Source organism: Eulemur rufifrons, chromosome 30 (genome assembly GCF_041146395.1).
Source record: "Eulemur rufifrons isolate Redbay chromosome 30, OSU_ERuf_1, whole genome shotgun sequence".
Taxonomy (NCBI): Eukaryota; Metazoa; Chordata; class Mammalia; order Primates; family Lemuridae; genus Eulemur; species Eulemur rufifrons.
Genome location: NC_091012.1, coordinates 83,915,116 through 83,941,453, shown reverse-complemented (window position 1 = coordinate 83,941,453; position 26,338 = coordinate 83,915,116). Strand labels below are relative to the sequence as shown.

Below are 26,338 nucleotides of genomic sequence, written 5' to 3'. Positions count from 1 at the left end.
TCTGATGAATAAAAATACTCTGATATATATGACAAGCATTGGATGACATCTGATAGTGGAGGAGAATGTAATGAAAAAGTAGGGACAGGAAACCTTATAAAATACATGAAAATTATTGCCAAATTAGGGCACAGGAAGTGCTGAACTACAAGAAGCTAAATTTAACTTGCTCAAGCAGGCTTCTTTTGCTTTGCATGGAGAGCTACCATAACCATATCTGATTATTGCTGGTGATTGAAAAAGATCTTTTTTGATCAATGCTCTAGATTATCGATTCTAGTTCTAGCCATTTTCAAGAATAGTGAATAGTTATAATCCAATTTTATAGCAACTTGCTAATGTATCATAAAAATTTGTATAGAAAGAAATCGTAAGATCCTCAGAGTGTATTAAATAAAACATACCTGAAACAATTTGTGTCTAATATTGCATTTTAGATCTGTGACTTCTCTTCTTTATAAAGTATAATCTTGGGGTGCTTATGGTAACAGTTTGTTAGAAAGATATTAAGAAATTTTTTTTTTTATTTCATCTTGTTATGGGGGATACAGAATTGCAGGTTACATATGTTGCTCCTGTACCGCCTTTCCCCCCAAGTCAGAGCTCCAGGCGTGTCTGTTCCCCAGGTCGTGCGCATTGCACCCATCATGAGGTATATATCCCTCCCTTCCCCACCCCCCCTTCCCGAGTCAGCACCTTCAAGTGTTACCACTCCCCAAACGGTGCGCAATGCACTCATTGTGTAGGCATACCCCCATCACCTCCCCCACCCCCCACCTCAGTCTGATATCCAATTGGTGTCGTTCCCAGATGTGTATTTAGGTGATGATCAGGGAAACCAATTTTCTGGTGAGTACATGTGATGCTTGTTTTTCCATTCTTGGGATACTTCACTTAATATAATGGGTTCCAACTCTCTCCAGGAGAACCATAGAGATGTCATATCTTCATCATTACTTATAGCTGAGTAACATTCCATGGTATACATATACCACAGCTTACTAATCCAATCATGTATTGATGGGCATTTGGGTTGTTTCCACATCTTTGCTATTGTGAATTGTGCTGCTATAAACATTCGGGTACATGTGTCTTTGTTATAGAATGACCTTTTTTTCCTTTGGGTATATGCCCGGTAATGGGATTCCTGGGTCAAATGGCAGGTCTACTTGAATCTGTTTAAGATACCTCCATAATGCTTTCCACAGGGGTTGCACTAGTTTGCAGTCCCACCAGCAGTGTATTAGTGTTCCTGTCTATCCACACCCATGCCAACATGTGTTGTTTTGGGTTTTTTTGATAAAGGCCATTCTCATTGGAGTTAAGTGATATCTCATTGTGGTTTTGATTTGCATTTCTCTGATGATTAGGGATGTTGAGCATTTTTTCATATGTTTGTTAGCCATTCTTATATCTTCTTTCGAGAAGTTTCTATTCATGTCATTTGCCCACTTTTTGATAGGGTTGCTTGATTTTTTCTTGCTGATTTTCCTGAGTTCTAAATAGATTCTTGTTATCAGTCCTTTATCTGATGTGTAGTATGCAAAAATTTTTTCCCATTCTGTAGGTGGTCTGTTTATTCTCTTGACTGTTTCTTTGGCTGTGCAGAAGCTTTTTAATTTAATCATGTCCCATTCATTTATTTTTGTTGCTGCTGTGATTGCCTTAGGGGTCTTCTTCATAAATTCTTTGCCTAGGCCAATGTCTGTAAGAGTCTTTCCTACATTTTCTTCTAGAATTCTGATTGTATCACACCTAAGGTTTAAGTCTGTTATCCACCGTGATTTGATTTTTGTAAGAGGTGAAAGCTGTGGGTCCTGTTTCAGTCTTCTACAAGTGGCTAACCAATTCTCCCAGCACCATTTATTGAATAGGGATTCTTGTCCCCAGAGTATATTTTTTCCCGCTTTGTCAAAAATTAGGTGACTATATGAGGATGGTTCTATATTTGGATTTTCTGTTGTGTTCCACTGGTCTGTGTCCCTGTACTTGTGCCAATACCAGGCTGTTTTAAGAACCACGGCCTTGTAGTATGGTTTGAGGTCTGGCAAATTAATACCTCCCATTTTGTTTTTGTTGCTTAAAATTGCTTTTGCTATACGGGGTCTTCTTTGATTCCATACAAAGTGTATAATTATTTTCTCTATGTCTGTAAAGAATGATGTTGGTAATTTAATAGGGATTGCATTGAATCTGTAGATCACTTTGGGTAGTATAGACATTTTAACAATGTGAATTCTTCTGATCCACGAGCATGGTATATTTTTCCATCTATTTGCAAGTTCTGCTATTGCTTTTCTCAGTGTTTCATAGTTTTCCTTATAGAGGTCCTTTACCTCTTTAGTTAGATATATACCTAGATATTTTATTTTCTTTGTTGCTATTTTGAAGGGTATTGAGTCTTTAATTTGGTTTTCTGATTGACTGTTATTGGCGTATATAAATGCCTCTGATTTGTGTATATTGATTTTGTAGCCTGAGACTTTGCTATATTCGTTAATCAATTCCAGGAGTTTCATGGTTGAATCCTGGGGGTTTTCCAGATATAACATCATATCATCAGCAAAAAGTGAGAGTTTGATCTCTTCCTTCCCTATTTGGACTCCCTTGATTCTGCTCTCTTGCCTGATAGCTCTCGCAAGAACTTCCAATACTATGTTGAAAAGTAATGGGGACAATGGGCAGCCTGTCTGGTTCCAGTTCTAAGTGGGAGTGCTTTCAGTTTTTCCCCATTCAGTATGATGTTGGCTGTGGGTTTGTCATATATGGCTTGTATCATTTTTAGGTAGGTTCCATCAATGCCTATTTTGTTAAGCGTTTTTATCATAAAAGGGTGTTGAATTTTGTCAAATGCTTTTTCTGCATCTAATGAGAGTATCATATGGTTTTTGGTTTTGCTTCTATTTATGTGGTGAATTACATTTATAGATTTACGTATGATGAACCACCCCTGCATCTCGGGGATGAAGCCCACTTGGTCGTGGTGGATTACTTTTTTGGTAAGTACTTGGATTCGATTTGCTAGTATTTTATTGAAAATTTTTGCATCTATATTCATGAGGGAAATTGGTCTGTAGTTCTCTATTTTTGTTGTGTCCTTTCCAGGTTTTGGTATCAATGTTATATTGGCTTGGTAAAACGTGTTGGGGAGAATTCCATCCTTCTCAATATTGGAGAATAGTTTATGTAGGATGGGCACCAGTTCTTCTTTGTATGTATGGTAAAATTCAGGTGTGAACCCATCTGGACCAGGGCTTTTCTTTTTGGGAAGGTTTTTTATTGCTGTTTCGATTTCAGTTCTTGATATTGGTCTGTTCAGGTACTCTATTTCTTCCTGGTTGAGCCTGGGAAGACTATGTGTTCCTAAAAATTTGTCCATTTCCTCCACGTTCTCCAGTTTGTGTGCATAAAGATTTTTGTAGAATTCATAGATGATATCTTGTATCTCTGTAGCATCGGTTGTGATTTCTCCTTTCATGTTCCTAATGGAGGTTATTAGAGATTTTAGTTTTGTGTTCTTGGTTAGTCTAGCCAGGGGTGTGTCTATTTTGTTTATCTTTTCAAAGAACCAACTTTTTGTTTTATTAATTTCCCTTATAGTTTCTTTGTTGTCCTTTTCATTTAATTCTGATTTGATCTTAGAAATTTCTCGCCTTCTGCTGGGTTTGGGATCGTTCTGTCCTTCTTTCTCCAGCTCTTTGAGTCTATTCGTTAGGTTGTCTATTTGCGTGTTTTCTGTCTTTTTGATAGAGGCATTTATGGATATGAATTTTCGTCTCAGGACTGCTTTAGCTGTGTCCCATAGATTTTGATAAGTTGTATCTCCATTGTCATTTAATTCAAAGAAATTTTTGATTTCCATCTTGATTTCTTCTTTTATAGAATAATTATTCAGGAGAAAGTTATTTAGCTTCCATGACTTTGAGTAAGAGTGAGGGTTTCTGTTTGTGATCATTGTTACTTTTATTCCGCTGTGATCTGAGAAGATGCATGGTATAATTTCTATTTTTTTGAATTTTTTAAGACATGCTTTATGTCCTAGGACATGGTCAATCTTAGAGAATGTCCCGTGAGCTGATGAGAAGAATGTATATTCTGTGGACTTTGGGTAGAATGTCCTATAGATGTCAGCCATGCCCATTTGTTCTAGCATTCTATTTAGGTCCATTATGTCTTTGTTTATTTTCTGTTTAGAGGATCTGTCCTGTACTGTCAGTGGGGTGTTAAAGTCTCCAGATATGACAGTATTGTTATCTATCATTTGGTTGAGATCTAGTAGGGTTTGCTTTATGAATCTAGGTGCACCTAGGTTGGGTGCGTATATATTGAGTATAGTCATGGCTTCTTGATGAATTGTGCCTTTAATCAGTATGTAGTAGCCATCTTTGTCTTTTATTATTTTTGTTGGTTTGAAAGCTAAGTTATTGGAAATTAAGATTGCCACATCAGCTTTCTTTTGGTTACCATTTGCTTGAAATATCGATTTCCATCCTTTTATTTTCAGTCTAAATGCATCTTTGCAGGTTAGGTGAGTTTCTTGAAGACAGCAGATATTTGGATTGTGTTTTTTTATCCATTGGGCCAGTGTATGTCTCTTGAGCGGGGAGTTCAAGCCATTCACATTTATTGAGAAAACTGGTAAGTGAGACAGTTTTTTGTTCAGCTTGTTGGGTAGAACTTCATTGTTATGTTTTCTCTCCTGGGCCATTGTGGTATCTGGAATTTGATCTTTAGCTCTTGAGTAGTTTTACATTCGTGGATCTTTCTTGTGCTGATCCATGTGTAATTCTCTTTTGAGTACTTCTTGGAGGGCTGATCTTGTCTTGGTGAATTCCCTCAACCTCTGTTTATCTGAGAATGTCTTGATTTCTCCTTCGTATAGAAAACTTAGCTTAGCTGGGTACAAGATTCTAGGGTGGGCATTATTCTGTTTCAGAAGCGTGAAAATGGGGCCCCAACCTCTTCTTGCTTGTAAGGTTTCAGCTGAGAAATCTGGCGTAATTCTGATGGGTTTTCCTTTGTAAGTTACTTGTTTCTTTCTCCTTACAGCTCGGAGAAGGGACTCTTTAGTGGATATTTTGGTCAGCCTGATGACTACGTGGCGTGGTGTTTTCCTATTTGCTATGAATCTCCCAGGGGTCCTTTGAGCTTCTTGAATCTGTATGTCTAGAGTATTGGTAAGGCCTGGAAAATTTTCCTTGATTATGTCTTCAAATAGCTTGTCCAACCCTTGCTTATTATCTTCTTCACCCTCAGGAATGCCAATAACTCTCAATTAGGTTTCTTCACATAATCCCACATTTCTTGAAGACTCAGATCATTTCTCTTACTTTTTCGATCTATCTCTGTGACTGACTTATTTAGTTGGAAGGAGTTATCTTCAATTTCTGAGATTCTTTCCTCTGTTTGATCTACCCTGCTCTTGAGACTTTCCGCAGTGTTTTGTAGCTCTCTGAGTGAATTCTTCACTTCTAGGTGTTCAGTTTGGTTTTTCTTCAATATTTCAATTTCTTTAGTGAATTTTTCTCCAAATCCTGTATTTTTTGTGTGTTTTCCTTGTGTTGTTTATCCATTGATTCTTGTATATTATTCAGCTTGTTTATAATCCATAATTGGAATTCTTCCTGTGACATGTTGGTGTTTTGAGTCTGGTTTGTGTCAAATGGTTGGGAGCTGGTATTTCTCTTTGGGGATGAGCTTTCCATTTGATTCTGTGTGCTCTCCGTGTTTTTTCGCTGGGCCCTTCCCATCTAGATTTATCGTTGGATCTTTACTTATAGATTTAGGCTGGTTAACAGCACTCTTTGTGCTCTATTCTTAGGCTGTGAAGCAGTCTAGGTATGTTGCTTCTTTTGGCAAGAGGGGGGCACTGTTGTGTATTGTTTAGAGATTTTTCTGTTTCCGTTGGGGAACTGCTTCTGATGGGTCCAATCCTAGAGGATTGGAGTGATCCAAGACCGCTTTGGTGAGTTAGGACACTGTGTTGTGGTCTTTCAGAAGGCAGGCAGGGTCCACACTAATAGTAGACCGAAATTCTCTTTGTTTGTTTGCTTGTTTGTTTCCCTTTGGTTCTTCCTTTATAGGGGAGGTTTCTGTCTCTATCTGCAGGCAAAATACTAGCTATGGGGAGATGATGGTGACCTCGCTTGCTCAGCGCTCCAATTGCTGTAGCTCCCAGGGGCAAAAGTCTGCCTTGGCCCAATGTCCCCAGGGATCAGGTTCCACACTCTCGCTTCTGGAGAAGTATTCAGTGTTTACACATGGGCGGGGATCCTATATAAGGTCCGTGGACCAGGGGAGAGGGCCGTCCATGGAGCCTCTTGGTACCCTATTGCTCCGCAGTGACTTGGCTGTGGGCCCTAGAATGGCGATTGCGCGCCTGCAGATCGCCGGCACTGGGGGTGACTGCTCAGTATCTGGTATGTACCAGAGCCAGGGACCTGGCCTGTTCCAAAGCTCACCGTGGGTCCCCAGTTAGAAGGTGAAAAGAGAGAAGAAAGAAGAAAAAAAAAAAAAAAGAAAAAAGAAAAGGAAAGAAAGAAAAGAAAGAGGAGAAAACGAAAGAGAAAAGAAAAAAAAAGATGAAAAAGAAAGGAAAAAAAAGAAAAAAAAAGAAAAGAAACGCAAAAAGCCAAACCAAAAAACACCAAAACACCAACAAAAATGAACAAAAACAAACTACATAGCACCTCACCACACCTCAAGGCAGAAAGATACACAAATCTGAAGTATATAATTCAGCGACTCAATGTTTTTTGTTTGTTTGTTTGTTTTACGCCTTAGCACAGCTCCGCCCCTTCACTTCCACTCGGCTGGGTCCAGAGCGGCCGTTAAATGTTTTTGTTTTTACGCCTTAGCGCAGCTCCACCCCTTCACGCCTGCCCAGCTGTGTCCCGGGCTGTTTCGCAGTGGATTTCAAGATGGCGTCTGTGAGCCCTCACAGCTCTGAGGGTGGTGGGGATCCAACCTCCGCGCTCAAAAAGTCGCGGCAGCCAGAGGCCCGGAGGGCAAAGGTGCCCGCCGAGGCTGTCCGGCTCGTGAGCCTCCAGAAAAGAAAAGAAAAAGAAAAAGAAAAGAAAAGAAAAAAACAAACACAAACAAACAAAACCCAGAAAAAATTTACCAAGAATAAAATATAGAGTTCAGCGAGCCTATTCTTCTTGTTCCTTTTTTTTTTTTTTTTTATGCCTTAGCACAGCTCTGCCCCTTCACCCCGAGTGCGGCTCCGGCATATCCCGCACTCCTGGCGTTGGTTCAGAGACCAGCATAGGGTGCCGGGCAGAGAGAGCCGCTCAGCACTTTATGGCTCCCGAGCGGTTTCGCCCTCGCTTTCAAGATGGCGCCTGCAGAGCTCCGGGGCTGGAGGAGACCGGCTCCCCGGCAGGCAGAGACCGCCACTGCCCGGGGACTGGCGAGCAAGGATGTGCACCGGGGGTCACCGGCTGGAGAACCCCCGAAAAAGGCAGCACGGGCAGAAAGAGCCGCTGGGCACTTTTTGGCTCCCGAGCGGTTTCGCCCTCGCTTTCAAGATGGCGCCTGCCGAGCTCCGGGGCTGGAGGGGACCAGCTCCCCGGCAGGCAGAGACCGCCACTGCCCGGGGACTGGCGAGCAAGGACACGCACCGGGGGTCACCGGCTGGAGAACCCCCGAAAAAGGCAGCACGGGCAGAAAGAGCCGCTGGGCACTTTATGGCTCCCCAGCGGTTTCGCCTTCGCTTTCAAGATGGCGCCTGCCGAGCTCCGGGGCTGGAGGAGACCGGCTCCCCGGCAGGCAGAGACCGCCACTGCCCGGGGGCTGGCCAGCAAGGACACGCACCGGGGGTGACCGGCTGGAGAACTGCCGAAAAAGGCAGCACGGGGTACAACGCTATTTGCTGTCTGGGAATCTTTTGTGTTTTTCCGCCCTGGTGCAGATCCGTCCCTCCTCGCCAAGCGCTGTCTCAGCTGAGATCCCCCAGGTTCTAAGGTAATTTCGCAAAAAAGCCTCCTGTCTGCAATGCGCCACGTATCCCTCAGTGATTCTGCACTGGCCTGGGTCAGGGCTCTATTCAATTGGGAGCGGAGGGCAAGCCGCTTTCCCGAGAGGCTGCACCCACCCCGGCTGGGGGCGGGTATATCCGACCCGCGCTCTGCTGGCTAGTGTCTGCCCCGCGTTCCTAATTTTCGTTCACCTCAGACCTCACTCGCTCTGTTTGTCCCACGCTGATTCTCCGTGGATTCACACCGCTGTTCCTGTGTGGGAGCGGTCCTCTAGCATTGTGGCAGGTCCAGATCGATGCCTTCCTCCCCGGGAGCGCAGATCCAGGCCCTCACCACCATTCCGCCATCTTTCTTCCAAGAACTTTTTAAAATATGAAAATAAGTATATCTATATAGGAAAATTTTTGTCCATTTTAATGAAGTGGCACTGTGTAATGGAAAGGTCAGGAGTTTTGGAGTCAGTAAGGCTGAGTTCAAATCTCTGTTCTGCAATATGCCTGTTGTTTAATCTTGGGCCTAAGTTAGTTAACTTATTTGCACTTCATGTATTGTTAGGAGTTTATTGTGAGGATTAAATAGAATAATGTAAAAGTAATTGTAATATAGTGGGTATTCAAATATTAGCAATTACAACTGTTTGTATTAAAATGTGCTATATTTAATAGTTAATAAATCAAAATATAATTTTTATCCTACTTTATCCCTAATTACTTGAATAACTTTCATTTACCTGACCTTGCCATTTTCACTAGCTATTCTTTCCCTGGCTAAAATAAATGACCAAACCATATTTCTAGTTTTGCATAATGGATCTTTCATCTTCTCTTAAAATTTTTTAAGGTGACATTTCTACAAAAGAATTAGAAATGACCTAAGGTGGTTGGGGGGAGGCGTAAAACCGCAGATACTTTATTAATCTTCTTTTAGAGATTGTCTTTCTTTATGAGACATGTGTGGATGTGTGTGTGTGTGTGGATGTGTGTGTGTGTGTGTGTCTATACTTAGAAAACAGAATTGAAAACTTTAAGGTTTTTTGGATTGGCTGGTGCTAGAGAAAGAAAGACAAGCAGAGTTGAAAGGGATAAATAAAGAGGCTTTATTGGAGTGCCCCCGGGTGGGGGTAACTAGTCCCAAGAGAGGGACCCGGGCGAGGTTCCCAGGTCCCGGAGGTGGGGGGGGGAGAGAGAGAGAGACTTGAGAAGTCGCATCGCCCAGAAGTCTGTGTGGGTTTATATATGTTTTTAGGGCTGGGGGTAGGGGTTTCTTTGGCAGAAAGATTTATGGTGGGGAGAGCAAGGAATTTTCTGTTGCAGTTTTAGGGCAGGTGTGGAGAAATAGGAGGGGCTGATGGTATGGGTGGACTCCAGGCACCGTGACAGACTCCAGGAGTCAAGACCCTTGTCATGGTAACCATCAGGTGTGGTTATTCTTTTAACTCAGCTGGGCCTAGCAGGCATTGTTCTCGGCAGGTCTTGTGGCCTTTTTCTTTTTTTCTTTGGGGAGGGGAGCAGTGCCCGCCACCAGCCTTACAAAAACAAATTACAATTCATCTTTAAAAGTAATCAGTACACATGCAAATTGCATTTCTACCTTAATATATATACTGACAGGGTAATGTCATATCACCTTAGGTCATAAAGTGATTGAGAACAGGAACAGGAACAGGGAGGGAAATCACACAATAGATCCTAGTACTCAGGAAATATTAAACAGCAGCAATTGATAATTGCCTCAGAACAGAGGTGAGTGTGTAATCATAGTTCATTTATGGTGGCAGTAATAAATTTTGGGTAATATTTTAATTAGTTACCTCTTGTAAGATATTAAAAAATGCAAACAAAGAACTATCTTGTACTGAAAGACACCAGGTAGTATTTCGGGCATTTCAGCAGATGCTCAATGTGAAACATGTTCCCAAAGGATGTGATTATTCCATTTCTCTCAAACAATCACAAATTGGCCCAATAGAATGGACTTTTGTGGTTATTGAACTGCTTTAATTTCTTTTTATAGAATAGGAAATGAAAATAAAGCTTGCATGGTAACAGGTGGGAAAACAAGAAATTGATAATTATCAAGTCACCAAATGCTATTTATTAGAAGACATTATTGATCATAGTGAAAATAATAAGAAAATGAATTCTCTTGAGATTAATTAGCACTTGACAATTCAGTTAAGGCTTTGGATACCCATATTACTTTTAGATATTTTTTAATATTATCCATGAACTTTTAAAAATAAAATTAATAAAATTTCACCAGCCAAATAAAACATTATTCATGAGACACATTTAAAAGAAGAATTAAGCTTTCTCCTTCAAAATTTGCACACAGAACTACAATTGAAAGGAAAAAATCTGTAACAGATTGAAAGCAGATGGTTGGCTATCACAATTTTGAAAGACTGGTCGGTTGCTAGTTGACCAAGCTTATCTACTTAAAGGAGCTGAAGCTAAAATAAAAATAGTGCCATTAAAAATATTAACAAAATTTTGTCCTGGAGCACTGATTATCATCACAGAACTCTTCCAGTTTTTGAAAGTAATCCCGAACTATTTGGAGAACGAAAAAGCAACACCATGTAACAATGGCAGGAAAGGCAGTTATTTAGAACTAAACCGACTAGAGAGAAAATAGAATTTGGCAGATAAAAATGATATATACAATGATAACAATGCCTGATTCTGAATGTAACTAATACTTTGAAAGAATACCTTCAAAAATTGAAATAATCACCAGGAAAAATATCCTTGTAAACTGTTGTAATGAAAAAAAGAAAGGAAAACCCAGAGAAGTGTCTTATATTCATTCTTCTCTTGCTTCCAGAGTGGAATAGCCACCAACGTTTCTTTAAAGAGAGGGAGGTGGGTTGTATTGTACTGATACCGAATGTCAAAAAACTTCAACTGATGATATCAATAATAGAAAACATAAAAGAACAAGACAGTAAGAAAATGTAACTCTAACTTTCAAGAAATAGAATAGCCAAATATCATGTTGGTTGAACATGTTACACTTGAAAAGCATTAAGCTGTCTTTTACACAAATTAAATACCTTGTGTATATTTGAAATATTTATCAAGGTGGTTAAGAGCAGGGGCTCTGGAGATAGCTCTGCTACTTCCTAGCCATGTGTCCTCAAGCAAGTTGCTTTTCATCTCAGCATGGAGATAGTAAGAGTATCTATTTCATAAAGGTGGATTTGAGAATTAATTGAGATAAAATATATAAAACACTCAGAAGATGTATCGCAAAATAAGCACTTAAGAAATGTTTGTTATAATTATATACAATTATGAATATTTATTTTCCACCTCTTCACATCAAAAAAGAAAAATAATTAAGTTTACCAAATAGCATTTTCAAGTCATTGACTGTCTTAAGTCAGTCTGCTTCTAACTGAATTCCACGGGTTTAAATGGAGTAGAGCAATTCCAGAAAGCCTACAGTAACTTTAAAGAAAAAGTTTGTAACTGGCTCTATGAATCCCTATATGTTTTTTTATAATCCTCTTTCTTAACTAATTACTTGACCCTTTGAGTTGTTTCCCAGAAATGATGGACTCAGAACTCCTGGACTCAAGTGATCCTTCTGCCTTAGCCTCCCAAAGTGCTGGGATTATAGGCAGAGCTATGACACCTGGCCTGAAATAATGGATTTGCTAAAACAAAGGAGTTGAAATTCTGAAGCCCCAGGGCAGACTTCCTGCCACCAAGATTCACCATCCCCTACAACATTCCCCCAATGCAAGTAGCCCCTTGTGAGGTACACTACGACCTGCCCCAGGACACATGGCCCCTCCTTTAAGAGCCCATGAGATCCCTTAGTGGGGAGACAGTATTGAGGCAGCTTTTCCTGTTCTTCCAACAAGAAGTCTATCATATAAAAAACTGCTTTCTTCTTTGGCAATCTTTGTTGTCTCAATAATTGGATTTTTGTATGAGGAGCAACTGGACCTAGACTGAAATCTCCTTGTGGTTTAGACAACAAGGTCAACAAGTTATTACTGTTATTAAAAAAGCTGAAGGGGAATTATTTTTTCAAGGGCCCTTTTGTGAATCTGGGTTGAACTAGAGCTGAAATTTGAACCTGGTTCCTTGCTGATCACTGATTTGCCTACTACTTTAGGTTTTACATAAGGTAATCCTCTGGCCATTTACAGGGTAGATTTTTTCAGGGTAGATTGACTTAAGCTAAAAGATAGCAACCTATTGGTTTTATGCCACATTACAAGATTTTAAGTTGTTTGCTTAGCCAGGTCTGGCCCTAGGCAAAATTGAGGATTAAAAAAAGCTAATGACCCATATCCTTAGTCTGAACTTTTGATTCCTACTGTGGCATTCTTACCTTAAAGACTTTTAATATGAGTCTTTTCTGGGGGTTTTGAATTTTAAAAGGGTTATACTAGAGGTTGAAGAACATCTATTTTCACTGTGGCTTCTGATATGAGTGCAGATATGTGAATGGCTGTCACTGTTTCCCACATCTTCAGTAAAGAATGATTTAAAAATAACAAAAATAATTTAGCCTGGGGAGGCAACACATTTTTGCTCATTCCACGTATAATGTTCTCCCCATCCCTGCCTCTTGCTGCCCACCCCCAAGTCATTATAAAAATATCTAAATATCTGACCCCTAAATGAATAAGAGTAGGAAGAAGAGTCTCGAAGATGGTGGAGTGGTGGTGACTGCCTGGATCCGCGCTCCCGGTGAGGAAGACGTGGATCTGGACCTGCCACAACGCTAGAGGACTGCTCCCACACAGGAACAGCAGTGTGAATCCACGGAAAATCAATGTGGGACAAACAGAGTGAGTGAGGTCTGAGGTGAACGAAAATTAGGATCACGGGATTCTGCAGAATGTGGGACAGACAGTAGCCAGCGGAGCCTGGGTCGGCTACACCCGCCCCCAGGTGGGGTGGGTGCAGCCTCTTGGGAAAGCGGCTTGCTCTCCTCAATGACCTCCATTCCCAATTGATTAGAGACCTGCCTCAGGCCAGTGCAGAATCACCGAGGGAGACATGGGGCATTGCAGACAGGAGGCTTTTTCGGGAAAATAGCTTAGAACCTGGGGGCTCTCAGCTGAGACAGCGCTTGGCGAGGAGGGATGGACCTGCGCCAGGGCGGAAAAACACAAAGGATCCCCAAACAGTGAATAACGTTGTGCCTCCGTGCTGCCTTTATCGGCAGTTCTCCAGCTGGTGACCCCCGGTGCGTGTCCTTGCTCGCCAGCCCCCCGGCAGTGGTGGTCTCTCCCTGCCGGGGAGACGGTCCTCTCCAGCCCCGGAGCTCTGCAGGCGCCATCTTGAAAGCAAAGGTGAAACCGCTCGGGAGCCATAAAGTGCTGAGCAGCTCTTTCTGCCCGGCGCCCTCCGCTGGTCTGTGAACCAATGCCAGGAGTGCGGGATATGCATGAGCACGCTGGGTAGGAGACAATAAAGGGTGAACAACTTGGACCCTGGGGGAATCTCCGCTGGGGCCTTGCTCGGCGCGAAGGGGCGGAGCTGTGCTAAGGCGTAAAAAAAAAAAAAAAATATAATAGGCTTGCCGAACTATATATTTTATTCTTGGTGAATTTTTTCTGGTTTTTTTTTGCGGCAGCTCACGAGCTGGACAGCCTCAGTGGGCACCTTTGCCCTCCGGGCCTCTGGCTGCCGCGCCTTTTGAACACGGAGGCTAGATCCCCACCACCCCCCGGAGCTCTGCGGGCACGCAGACGCCGTCTTGAAATTGACTGCGAAAATGCTCTGGACCCAGCCGAGCGGGCATGAAGGGGCGGAGCTACACTAAGGCGTAAAAACAAAAACATTGAGTCGCCGAACTATATACTTCAGATTTGTGTATCTTTTCGTTTTGCGGTGTGGTGTGGTGTTGTGTAGTTTTGTTTTTGTTCTTTTTTGTTTGTGTTTTTGGTGTTTTTGGTTTGGTTTTTTGTGTTTCTTTATATATATATATATATATATATATATACATACACTTTTTTTCTTCTTTTTTCCTTTTCTCTTTCTTTTTCTTTCTTTTCTTTTCTTTTCTTTTTTTTTTCTTTCTTCTCTCTTTTTGCCTTCTAACTGGGGAGCCATGGTGAGCTTCAGAACGGGCCAGGCACTGGCTCTGGTACATACCGGAACCTGAGCAGTCACCCCCAGTGTCTACGATCTCCAGGCACGCAATTGCCATCTTGGGGCCCACAGCCAAGTCACTGTGGAGCAATAGGGTGCCAATAGGCTCCCTGGGCGGCCCCCTCCCCTTGTCCACGGACCTTATATATGGGCCCCACCCATGTGTAAACACTGAATACTTCTCCAGAAGCGAGAGTGTGGAGCCTGATCCCTGGGGACATTGGGCCAAGGCAGACTTTTGCCCATGGGAGCTGCAGCAACTGGGACACTGAGCGAGCGAGGGCACTGTCGACTCCCCATAGCTAGAATCTTTCCTGTGGATAGATACAGAAACCACCCCTATAGAGGAGGAACCAAAGGGAAACAAACAAACAAACAAACAAAGAGAATTTCGGTCTACTAGAAGTGTGGACCCTGCCCTGCCTGCCTTCTGAAAGACCACAACACAGTGTCCTAACTCGCCAAAGCAGTTTGGATCACTCCAATCCTCTAGGATTGGACCCATCAGAAGCAGTCCCCCAACTGAAATAGAAAAATCACTAAAAAATACACAACAGTCTCCCCCTCTTGCCAAAAGAAGCAACATACCTAGACTGCTTCACAGCCTAAGAATAGAGCACAAAGAGTGCTGTTAACCAGACTAAATCTATAAGTAAAGATCCAACGATAAATCTAGATGGGAAGGGCCCAGCGAAAAAACACAGGGAGCACACAGAATCAAATGGAAAGCTCATCCCCAAAGAGAAATACTAGCTCTCAACCATTTGACACAAACCAGACTCAAAACACCAACATGTCACAGGAAGAATTCCAATTATGGATCATAAACAAGCTGAATAATATACAAGAATCAATGGATAACCAACACAAAGAAACCACAAAAAAATACAGGATTTGGAGGAAAAATTCACTAAAGAAATTGAAATATTGAAGAAAAACCAAACTGAACTCCTAGAAATGAAGAATTCACTCAGAGAGCTACAAAACACTGTGGAAAGTCTCAAGAGCAGGGTAGATCAAACAAAGGAAAGAATCTCAGAAATTGAAGATAACTCTTTCCAACTAAATAAGTCAGTCACAGAGATAGACCAAAGAAGTAAGAGAAATGATCTGAGTCTTCAAGAAATGTGGGATTATGTGAAGAAACCTAATTGAGAGTTATTGGCATTCCTGAGGGTGAAGAAGATAATAAGCAAGGGTTGGACAAGCTATTTGAAGACATAATCAAGGAAAATTTTCCAGGCCTTACCAATACTCTAGACATACAGATTCAAGAAGCTCAAAGGACCCCTGGGAGATTCATAGCAAATAGGAAAACACCACGCCACGTAGTCATCAGGCTGACCAAAATATCCACTAAAGAGTCCCTTCTCCGAGCTGTAAGGAGAAAGAAACAAGTAACTTACAAAGGAAAACCCATCAGAATTACGCCAGATTTCTCAGCTGAAACCTTACAAGCAGGAAGAGTTTGGGGCCCGATTTTCACGCTTCTGAAACAGAATAATGCCCAGCCTAGAATCTTGTACCCAGCTAAGCTAAGTTTTCTATACGAAGGAGAAATTAAGACATTATCAGATAAACAAAGGTTGAGGGAATTATCAGATAAACAAAGGTTGTAGGAAGACCAGCCCTACAAGAAGTACTCAAAAGAGAATTACACATGGATCAGCACAAGAAAGATCCACGAATGTAAAACTACTCAAGAGCTAAAGATCAAATTCCAGATACCACAATGGCTCAGGAGAGAAAACGTCGCAATGAAGTTCTACCCAACAAGCTGAACAAAAAACTGTCTCACTTATGTTTTCTCAATAAATGTGAATGGCTTGAATTCCCCACTCAAGAGACATAGACTGGCCCAATGGATAAAAAAACACAATCCAAATATCTGCTGTCTTCAAGAAACTCACCTAATGAGCAAAGATGCATTTAGACTGAAAATAAAAGGATGGAAATTGATATTTCAAGCAAACGGTAACCAAAAGAAAGCTGGTGTGGCAATCTTAATTTCCAATAACTTAGCTTTCAAACCAACAAAAATAATAAAAGACAAAGATTGTTACTACATACTGGTTAAAGGCACAATTCAACAAGAAGCCATGACTATACTCAATATATATGCACCCAACCTAGGTGCACCTAGATTCATAAAGAAAACCCTACTAGATCTCAACCAAATGATAGATAACAATACTGTAATAGCTGGAGACTTTAACACCCCACTGACAGTACAGGACAGATCCTCTAAACAGAAAATAAACAAAGACATAATGGACCTAAATAGAATGCTAGAACAAATGGGCATGGCTGACATCTACAGGACATTCTACCCAAAGTCCACAGAATATATATTCTTCTCATCAGCTCACGGGGCATTCTCTAAGATTGACCATGTCCTAGGACATAAAGCATGTCTTAAAAAATTCAAAAAAATAGAAGTTATACCATGCATCTTCTCAGATCACAGCGGAATAAAAGTAACAATGAACACAAACAGAAACCCTCACTCTTACTCAAAGTCATGGAAGCTAAATAACCTTCTCCTGAATAATTATTCTATAAAAGAAGAAATCAAGATGGAAATCAAAAGGTTCTTTGAATTAAATGACAATGGAGACACAACTTATCAAAATCTATGGGACACAGCTAAAGCAGTCCTGAGAGGAAAATTCATATCCATAAATGCCTATATCAAAAAGACAGAAAACCTGCAAATAGACAACCTAACAAATAGACCCAAAGAGCTGGAGAAAGAAGAACAGAACGACCCCAAACCCAGCAGAAGGCGAGAAATTACTAAGATCAAATCAGAATTAAATGAAAAGGACAACAAAGAAACTATAAGGGAAATTAATAAAACAAAAAGTTGGTTCTTTGAAAAGATAAACAAAATAGACACACCTCTGGCTAGACTAACCAAGAGCACAAAAGTAAAATCTCTAATAACCTCCATTAGGAACATGAAAGGAGAAATCACAACCGATGCTACAGAGATACAAGGTATCATCTATGAATTCTACAAAAATCTTTATGCACACAAACGGGAGAATGCGGAGGAAATGGACAAATTTTTAGAAACACATAGTCTTCCCAGGCTCAACCAGGAAGAAATAGAGTACCTGAACAGACCAATATCTACATCTGAAATCGAAACAGCAATAAAAAACCTTCCCAAAAAGAAAAGCCCTGGTCCAGATGGGTTCACACCTGAATTTTGCCATACACACAAAGAAGAACTGGTGCCCATCCTACATAAACTATTCTCCAATATTGAGAAGGATGGAATTCTCCCCAACACGTTCTACCAAGCCAATGTAACATTGATACCAAAACCTGGAAAGGACGCAACAAAAATAGAGAACTACAGACCAATTTCTCTCATGAATATAGATGCAAAAATTTTCAATAAAATACTAGCAAATCGAATCCAAGTACTTATCAAAAAAATAATCCACCACGACCAAGTGGGCTTCATCCCCGAGATGCAGGGGTGGTTCAACATACATAAATCTACAAATGTAATTCACCACATAAATAGAAGCAAAACCAAAAACCATATGATACTCTCATTAGATGCAGAAAAAGCATTTGACAAAATTCAACACCCTTTTATGCTAAAAATGCTTAACAAAATAGGCGTAGATGGAACCTACCTAAAAATGATACGAGCCATATATGACAAACCCACAGCCAACATCATTCTGAACGTGGAAAAATTGAAAGCACTCCCACTTAGAACTGGAACCAGACAGGGCTGCCCACTGTCCCCATTACTTTTCAACATAGTATTGGAAGTCCTTGCGAGAGCTATCAGGCAAGAGAGCAAAATCAAGGGAGTCCAAATAGGGAAGGAAGAGATCAAACTCTCACTTTTTGCTGACGATATGATGCTATATCTGGAAAACCCCCAGGATTCAACCATGAGACTCCTGGAATTGATTAACGAATATAGCAAAGTCTCTGGCTACAAAATTAATATACACAAATCAGAGGCATTTATATACGCCAATAACAGTCAATCGGAAAACCAAATTAAAGACTCAATACCCTTCCAAATAGCAACAAAGAAAATAAAATATCTAGGGATATACCTAACTAAAGAGGTAAAGGACCTCTATAAGGAAAACTATGAAACACTGAGAAAAGAAATAGCAGAACTTGCAAATAGATGGAAAAATATACCATGCTCATGGATCAGAAGAATCCACATTGTTAAAATGTCTATACTACCCAAAGTGATCTACAGATTCAATGCAATCCCTATTAAATTACCAACATCATTCTTTACAGACATAGAGAAAATAATTATACACTTTGTATGGAATCAAAGAAGACCCCATATAGCAAAAGCAATTTTAAGCAACAAAAACAAAATGGGAGGTATTAATTTGCCAGACCTCAAACTATACTACAAGGCCGTGGTTCTTAAAACAGCCTGGTACTGGCACAAGTACAGGGACACAGACCAGTGGAACACAACAGAAAATCCAAATATAGAACCATCCTCATATAGTCACCTAATTTTTGACAAAGCAGGAAAGAAATATACTTTGGGGACAAGAATCCCTATTCAATAAATGGTGCTGGGAGAATTGGTTAGCCACTTGTAGAAGACTGAATCAGGACCCACAGCTTTCACCTCTTACAAAAATCAAATCATGGTGGATAACAGACTTAAACCTTAGGTGTGATACAATCCGCATTCTAGAAGAAAATGTAGGAAAGACTCTTACAGACATTGGCCTAGGCAAAGAATTTATGAAGAAGACCCCCAAGGCAATCACAGCAGCAACAAAAATAAATGAATGGGACATGATTAAATTAAAAAGCTTCTGCACAGCCAAAGAAACAGTCACGAGAATAAACAGACCACCTACAGAATGGGAAAAAATTTTTGCATACTACACATCAGATAAAGGACTGATAACAAGAATCTATTTAGAACTCAGGATAATCAGCAAGAAAAAAATCAAACAACCCTATCAAAAAGTGGGCAAATGACATGAATAGAAACTTCTCGAAAGAAGATATAAGAATGGCTAACAAACATATGAAAAAATGCTCAACATCCCTAATCATCAGAGAAATGCAAATCAAAACCACAATGAGATATCACTTAACCCCAGTGAGAATGGCCTTTATCAAAAAATCCCAAAACAACACATGTTGGCGTGGGTGCGGAGAGACAGGAACACTCCTACACTGCTGGTGGGACTGCAAACTAGCGCAACCCCTGTGGAAAGCATTATGGAGGTATCTTAAACAGATTCAAGTCGATCTGCCATTTGATCCAGCAATCCCATTATTGGGCATATACCCAAAGGAAAAAAGGTCATTCTGTAACAAAGACACATGTACCCGAATGTTTATAGCAGCACGATTCACAATAGCAAAGATGTGGGAACAACCCAAATGCCCATCAATACATGATTGGATTAGTAAGCTGTGGCATATGTATACCATGGAATATTACTCAGGAATAAGGAATATTGAAGACATGGCATCTCTATGGTTTTCCTGGAGAGAGTTGGAACCCATTATATTAAGTGAAGTATCCCAAGAATGGAAAAAAACAAGCATCACATGTACTCACCAGAAAATTGGTTTCCCTGATCATCACCTAAATACACTTCTGGGAACGACACCAATCGGATATCAGACTGAGGTGGGGGGGTGGTGGAGGGGATGGGTGTATGCCTACACAATGAGTGCATTGCTCACCGTTTGGGGAATGGTCACGCTTGAAGGTGCTGACTCGGGAAGGGGGAGTGGGGAAGGGAGGGATATATACCTACATGATGGGTGCAACGCGCACTATCTGGGGAACAGACACGCCTGGAGCTCTGACTTGGGGGGAAAGGCGGTACATGGGCAACGTATGTAACCTGCAATTCTGTATCCCCCATAACAATAAGATGAAATAAAAAAAAAAAGATTAAAGGAAAAAAAAAGTGTAGGAAGAAAATCTTGCAGGCCAGAAACCATTTTGGTGGATTGAAAGTGTAATTGGCTCTATGAACAAATTTCAATGGCCTATGTATGTCTTTTTATTATCCTTTCACTCTCATGTTTTAGATTCTCAGGCCAGTAGGGCTTGATGACCAAAACCCTGTAATTTTAGCTAACTGTACAACCTTTTTGAGTTGCTTCCCAGAAATGGAACTTCTACAAGACAAAGGAATGGAGCTTCCAAAGACCCTTGGAACAGACTTCCTAAATCTAAGACTCAGTATCCCTTACAACCTATCCCAATACACATAGCCCCTGGTTAATTTCCACACAACCTTCTCCAAGGCACATAGCTTCTGTGAAATAAAGTAAAATCTTGAAGCCCTCCAGTTGACTGGACACCCTCTTGGCCCAGGGAACCACAGAATACCCTAAATCTGAGTTGCTGGTCTTGAGAATGGAAGTCAGACCCACTTCATCATGCCCCCTTCCCTTCTTGTAGATATCCTTTGTAACTCATTAACTGACCTAAGGCTATGCAAGAGAAACCTGGTCCTCAATTTACATTACAAATTATTTGAGCCTGGGTATAAAGCTGGTAGCTTATCTCTGATTAACAGACTTCCTTATTTTAAATTAAAACATTCTAAGCCTTTAAACAAAGCTTAATTTTTTAACCAATTACAAATTGAAGAGTCTTTAAACCCACCTATGACCTGTAACCCCCTGCTTCGAGATATCCCGTCTTTTCATGCCAAAACAATGTACACCTTCCATGTATTGATTTATGAATTTATGTGTAATTCCTGTCTCCCTGAATGTATAAAACCAAACTGTAACTGAACCACAGTGAGTCCACTTGTTCAAGGCTTCTTAGGCATGGCTCTGAGCCATGGTTCTCAAATTTGGCTCAGAATATCCTCTTTATTTTACACAGTTTGGCTTTTTTTTTTTTTTTTGATGTCTTAATGATTTTTTTTATATTTCAGAATATTATGGGGGTACAAGTGCTTTGGTTACATATATTGCCTTTGCACCACCCAAGTTTGGCATCTTTTCCATTGACACCTCTCCTGAAAAGGCTGTACCCTCACTCTGATAGTAGAGGGGACAGATTTGAGGCTCATTCCCCCATTCTTCGACTGAAATCTTTTGTATTAAAAATTTCTTTCTTCCTTGGCAATCCTCATTGTCTCAGAAATTGGTTATTCTGTGACATGCATGAGCAATAGGACCTAGGCTGGACCTCTTTTGGGTTTGGTAACAAAAGATCCATTGAAATGTTCTTGAGGAAGACTTGGAAAGTATTATTAAACAGGAGGATAAAAACACAATTTTGAAAGTGTAATGAATAAAAGTTAAAACTTCCCTTAGTACAAAATATTACTTTTACTAGTAACACCACAGTGTTTTAGAGGCTACGAGGGTATATTTCTCACTCTCTGCACCTTCCTCTTAGTGATTTCCTGCCAACTAATGATTAGAATCTTTCAGTGCAACCCTTTTTAAGGAGGACGGATTAGACAATGTTAAAGATGATAAAGCAGATGGGTTCTCAGCACAGAAAAGTGACATAGACACTGTAATTTATTTTGAAAACTAAGCATTTGATAGTCTTGGAAATGCTATTGTATAAATTCTGGAAAAATGGCATATTTTTTCCCAGAATTTCATATTTTTCCAACTTTATATTCTGGAACAGAGTAAGGCACCTTGAGAAACAGAAATCTTGATTTAGTCTTCAAGAATGTTTGTGTGATCACTTTCCCTTAGAGCGAAATACAAGTATTACTCTCACAACACATTTTTTTCCTTCTTTAGAATTGTTACCTGTGCTATGAGCATGAAACACTATGTGGAAGCTAACGTTTCTCAGAAGTCCCATACTACTATCAAGTACTCTATGAAGATGTGTAGCAGTGTTAGTGACACTCTTATCTTCATCTTCCTTGGTGTTTCTACCATTGGAAATAACCATGAATGGAATTGGCCTTACATTTGTTTCACTGTTGTTTTTTGTCTTATTTGGAGAGCATTAGGTATGGTGAATATTGTTATTTATGTAAAAATATGCCAACTAAACTTGGGATTTGCATCAGAAGCAAGAAATTTAAAATTGAAATATGCTATATTTGCTTTAATTCTCATAGGCATGCTTTTCAATATTTCCATTTACATAGGAAGTGTGTAATAGCAAGGTTAAGAAACTGCCTCTGGAAACTGACTACCTGAATTTAAATCCTAGCTTCATTTTTTAGCCTTATGGCTTTGAGAAAGTTATATAATCACTCTAGGTCTTTGATTCCTCAATTGTAAAATGGGAGTGGTAACACTACCAACTTCTGCTAGATATTGTGAGAATTACATAGTGTAGTCAAAGAGCTTAGCACAGAGCCAGGCACATTGGTGAAATTTAATTTTTACTACTACTAATACCACTATTGTTGCTGTTGTGGCTTCAGGTGCTGCTACTGCTACTACTGCTACTACTAGTATAAATACTAACACTAGTATAATATAGCATAACATAACAAATACATGAATTCTCCTAGTACTACTACTAAGAATTAACTAATACCCAATACTATTACCACTGCTAGGATGAGAGCTAAATGGTTTCTGCCATTCTTCTCTTTCTGAGTCTTTACATCTTCCTGCCTCACTCCAACTTACAAAGAAATAGTAAAAATCACCACAGCCTTTAGCATTGTTGTTCCAACTTCCCATCCTAGCACAACACATGTGTGCATCTTGATAACATCTGCATCAGTGCTATGAAGTACTGACTGTATCTTGGGGAATGCTAACTCCAACAGGAAAATGCATACCATATGTGCCTTTTTTTCATATCCTGGCAGAGGCTGAGTGACACCTGGTGCCCCCAAACCACACCCGCTATATGACTTTACTGTTGGCTGCAGCTAAATCCTCTTCATAGTCCAATCCTTGAATTAGAAAAATCCCATTCATACTGAAGTGAAATACACATGTGTAACATACTTTTCATCCCCAAAACATCATAGTGTCATTGCTGTTTAATCTGAGTTGTCTCTTTAACCTTATAGTTTATAGTCTGCATAGGAATTCAGTTTACAGTTAATCATCTTTTCTGCACATTTATATCTCTACTTTCCACCTCCTCCATAAATGAACAGAGTCATTGTAGACTTTTCTTTGGAGACTATGAAATTTATGCTAGCTATACTGAGAGGCACATTAGGAAAATTGCTTAGGGTTTTAAGGATGAATAATAAGACAGGCCAGGGCATGCTTTATTATCCAACTAAAATGTGTTTAAGTTGGCCATTAACAGTGGAACCACCAGCTGAATGTCTTACAAGTTCATAGATGGCCATTTCTAGCTTACTCTGAACCTATTGGAAAATCTCACTAAGGTTGGAAAATGTTCTTTTTTCATCTACACATATTTTAAAATAAAATCAGACAAAAAACTACTTTGTGTCCGTATGCTATGAAAAATAGCTGACAGATAAGAAAAAAATGTCAGAGATAATTGAGGAGGTTTATCTATAAAATGCTAACACCTAGCAAGAGCAAGCATTCAAGACAAAGGCAAGGATTTCCATATATTTGTATATATAGTCTTTTGGTGAAAATTCAGGAGACAAAACATCCTGTTTCCAACACCATTTTATTTCTAAGCTATAATGCATATATAATCACTTCCTCTGGAGTAAGGAGAGAAGAAGAAGAAATCTCTATCATAATATAGTCAATGGGGTGTCTGCAACTCCATGAACTTGGGATCAGAATTTAGTTTAATGCTGTGCCTAGATATTCAAGGGAAAGATGAGGTGAGTACAGACCATAGGAGGACATGCTATTTTTTCACTTTGGACTTTAACCATATAAGTGTTCTTTTTTTTTTTTTTCCAATTCTATTAAATAAGAAGGTTTCAGTAGTTGTTATGTCAGAATATTCTGAATACTTTTGGTTCAAGGACCTACATAGAATCAGCAATAAGCAAAACTGAAGTCAGGATCCTGTCAATATTTGATTAGCGGAAGCAATACACTTAAGTTGACTAAATGCAGTTTGATTGAAAATATGCTGGATGGCTTATCTGTTTAGCCAATGATGATGAGAAATTACTTAATGGGTACACTATACGTAACTGAAACGACGGATACTTTCCTAAAAGCCCTAACTTCACCAATACACAATCTATCTCTGTAACAAAATTACACTTGTATCCCATAAATTTATAGAAATAAAATTTAAAAAATACCAATGCAGAAAGAAAAAAAAAAATTGTAACTTGGCCCAAATGAATATATTGTCACCAGCTTTGAGGTCTGGTCATTTTAACATAGAATAAGGGTGATTGGGAATGTTGTTATATATATTAATATTTAGGCATTTGTTGGAACAACTTAAATGGCCAACAATAGAGGAGTAGTTAAAACAAACTACTAGAAAATTAACAATATTAAATATAATTATATGTGGCTTTGGAAGGTTTTATTACAAAATGTTAGCAATAATTTTTTCCAGATGGTTAAGATTATGGATATTATGTTCTTCCTTTGCATATTTGTATTTTCTCTAAGAACTTCCTCTGTTTTTATAGTAATAAAAAAAGACAAAAGAGCTAAAAAGACTTAAGATTTAAAATGAAAATTTAAAAATCTGAAATTTTGAGTGAATTTATCTTTCACTTGTTTTAAGCTAATTATGCTGCTCTAATAGTTTGATTATATTTTAATTTTATTATACCATGTAAAATATTTAAATTCAATTAAATTGCTTTTAAAAATAGAAAAATAGACACAAATTCTTAATCATCCACAAAAGGCTGCAAGACTACTCCCACAGCACCACAAATGGCCATATACTAAAAAGAAGAGAATCTATGATTTTTTTCCATGCAAAATTGGCTAAATTGTTTGTTGGACAACTTATTTCAGCTCAAATTTTGTGTAAAGGTCTCTACTTTTAGTCCACCTTCAAGGGACTTTGCATTCTCTTTCTGGTCTGGAAGCAAATCATCTGATAAACTCATTCACAATAAAATGTTAGAGACATAATGCATATTGAAAGAAGAGAAGAAATGAGTAATGCATGAATCAAATAGTATATAACCCATCACTAGGGGTGAGATCTGCTGAACAGAGATTTAATTAGTGCCCTTCAAGTTATATTGGTATGTGACCAAGTATATCTCTCATGGTTAAGGCTAGATTTTGAGACTATAGACAATTGTGAGTAATAAAAAGCTCACATGGTATAATATGCTCTAGGGATTAGGGGGTTGGGGGGTAAACTCACAACTAATGGATGTGGTGAGCATTGTAGAGGGGAAGGGCATGCCTCTAATCCTCGCTTGAGTGAGGCAAAGTCATAAAATGTAACCAAAATGTTTGTACCCTCATAATATCCTGAAATAAAAATAAAAATAAAGCTTTAATGGAGACATGGGTCTCAGAATCCTACACAGACACGCCCTGGATGGCAAGAGAAAAACCACTTTTTATTAAAAGCCTTAAACTATCTAGACATCGTTCTCATCAAAGATTAAAACCAGCACAGATCACATGACTTAGCTTTTAGTTCACTAGTTTGGGTCAGCTCAGTACTACTAATATTTATAAGACTGAAGAGAAATATTACCTTTTAATTGTGAAGATTGCTTTTGCATAATATCCCAGAGAATCCACATGAGCCTAAGAAAGGGAATTATACTGCTTTCATTGTAAAAAAAGTGAGAGCAATCAAAAGTGAAACTCAAAAACACAACCAAACAAAACACAACTATTTAAAGAACACTCCCTGCAAGTAATTTTATGAAATAAATCGTTTAATGGTTTAATTAGTTTATACTTAAATTATCCATCATAAATCGTTGAAATTCCGCTCTAGTTTAACACTGATTTATTACAACATAGTTGTAATGTTTTTCTTTCTGTTGGTTACTTACTTGGCTCTTCTTCCTATTGGAAAATTTAGGAGTTCTTGTTCTGACTTTCTTCGTGAACAAATATCATGTGAATATAGTCACCAGAAAGGACCAGTTTATCATAGCCTATGGGGGTCTGAAGGGAGCGATATGCTTCTCCCTTGTTTTCCTGCTCCCAGAGTTTTCCAGAAATAAGCTCTTCATTGCAGCAATCACAGCTGTAATTCTCTTTACTGTTTTCATACAGGTAAACAAACTATTAAAGTAGTGCAATTTGAAATCTTCCACTTAGATGGAAACAAATGCGCCAACATTCTCTCTCAAGACTTTAAAATAAGGTAGTTTAGATTTAAGACAGAATTATAGAATGTGA

The 26,338-nt window shown here is 39.4% G+C and overlaps 1 protein-coding gene across 1 annotated transcript in view; it reads left to right on the top strand.

The window, feature by feature from the left end:
* The window catches only part of LOC138378947 (sodium/hydrogen exchanger 2-like), a 61,735-nt gene extending 35,397 nt beyond the window's left edge, over window positions 1–26,338 (top strand). The window contains 3 exon segments of the mRNA XM_069464244.1: window positions 21,869–22,086; window positions 26,016–26,232; window positions 26,308–26,338. Coding sequence (XP_069320345.1) covers window positions 21,869–22,086; window positions 26,016–26,232; window positions 26,308–26,338 — 466 coding nt within the window.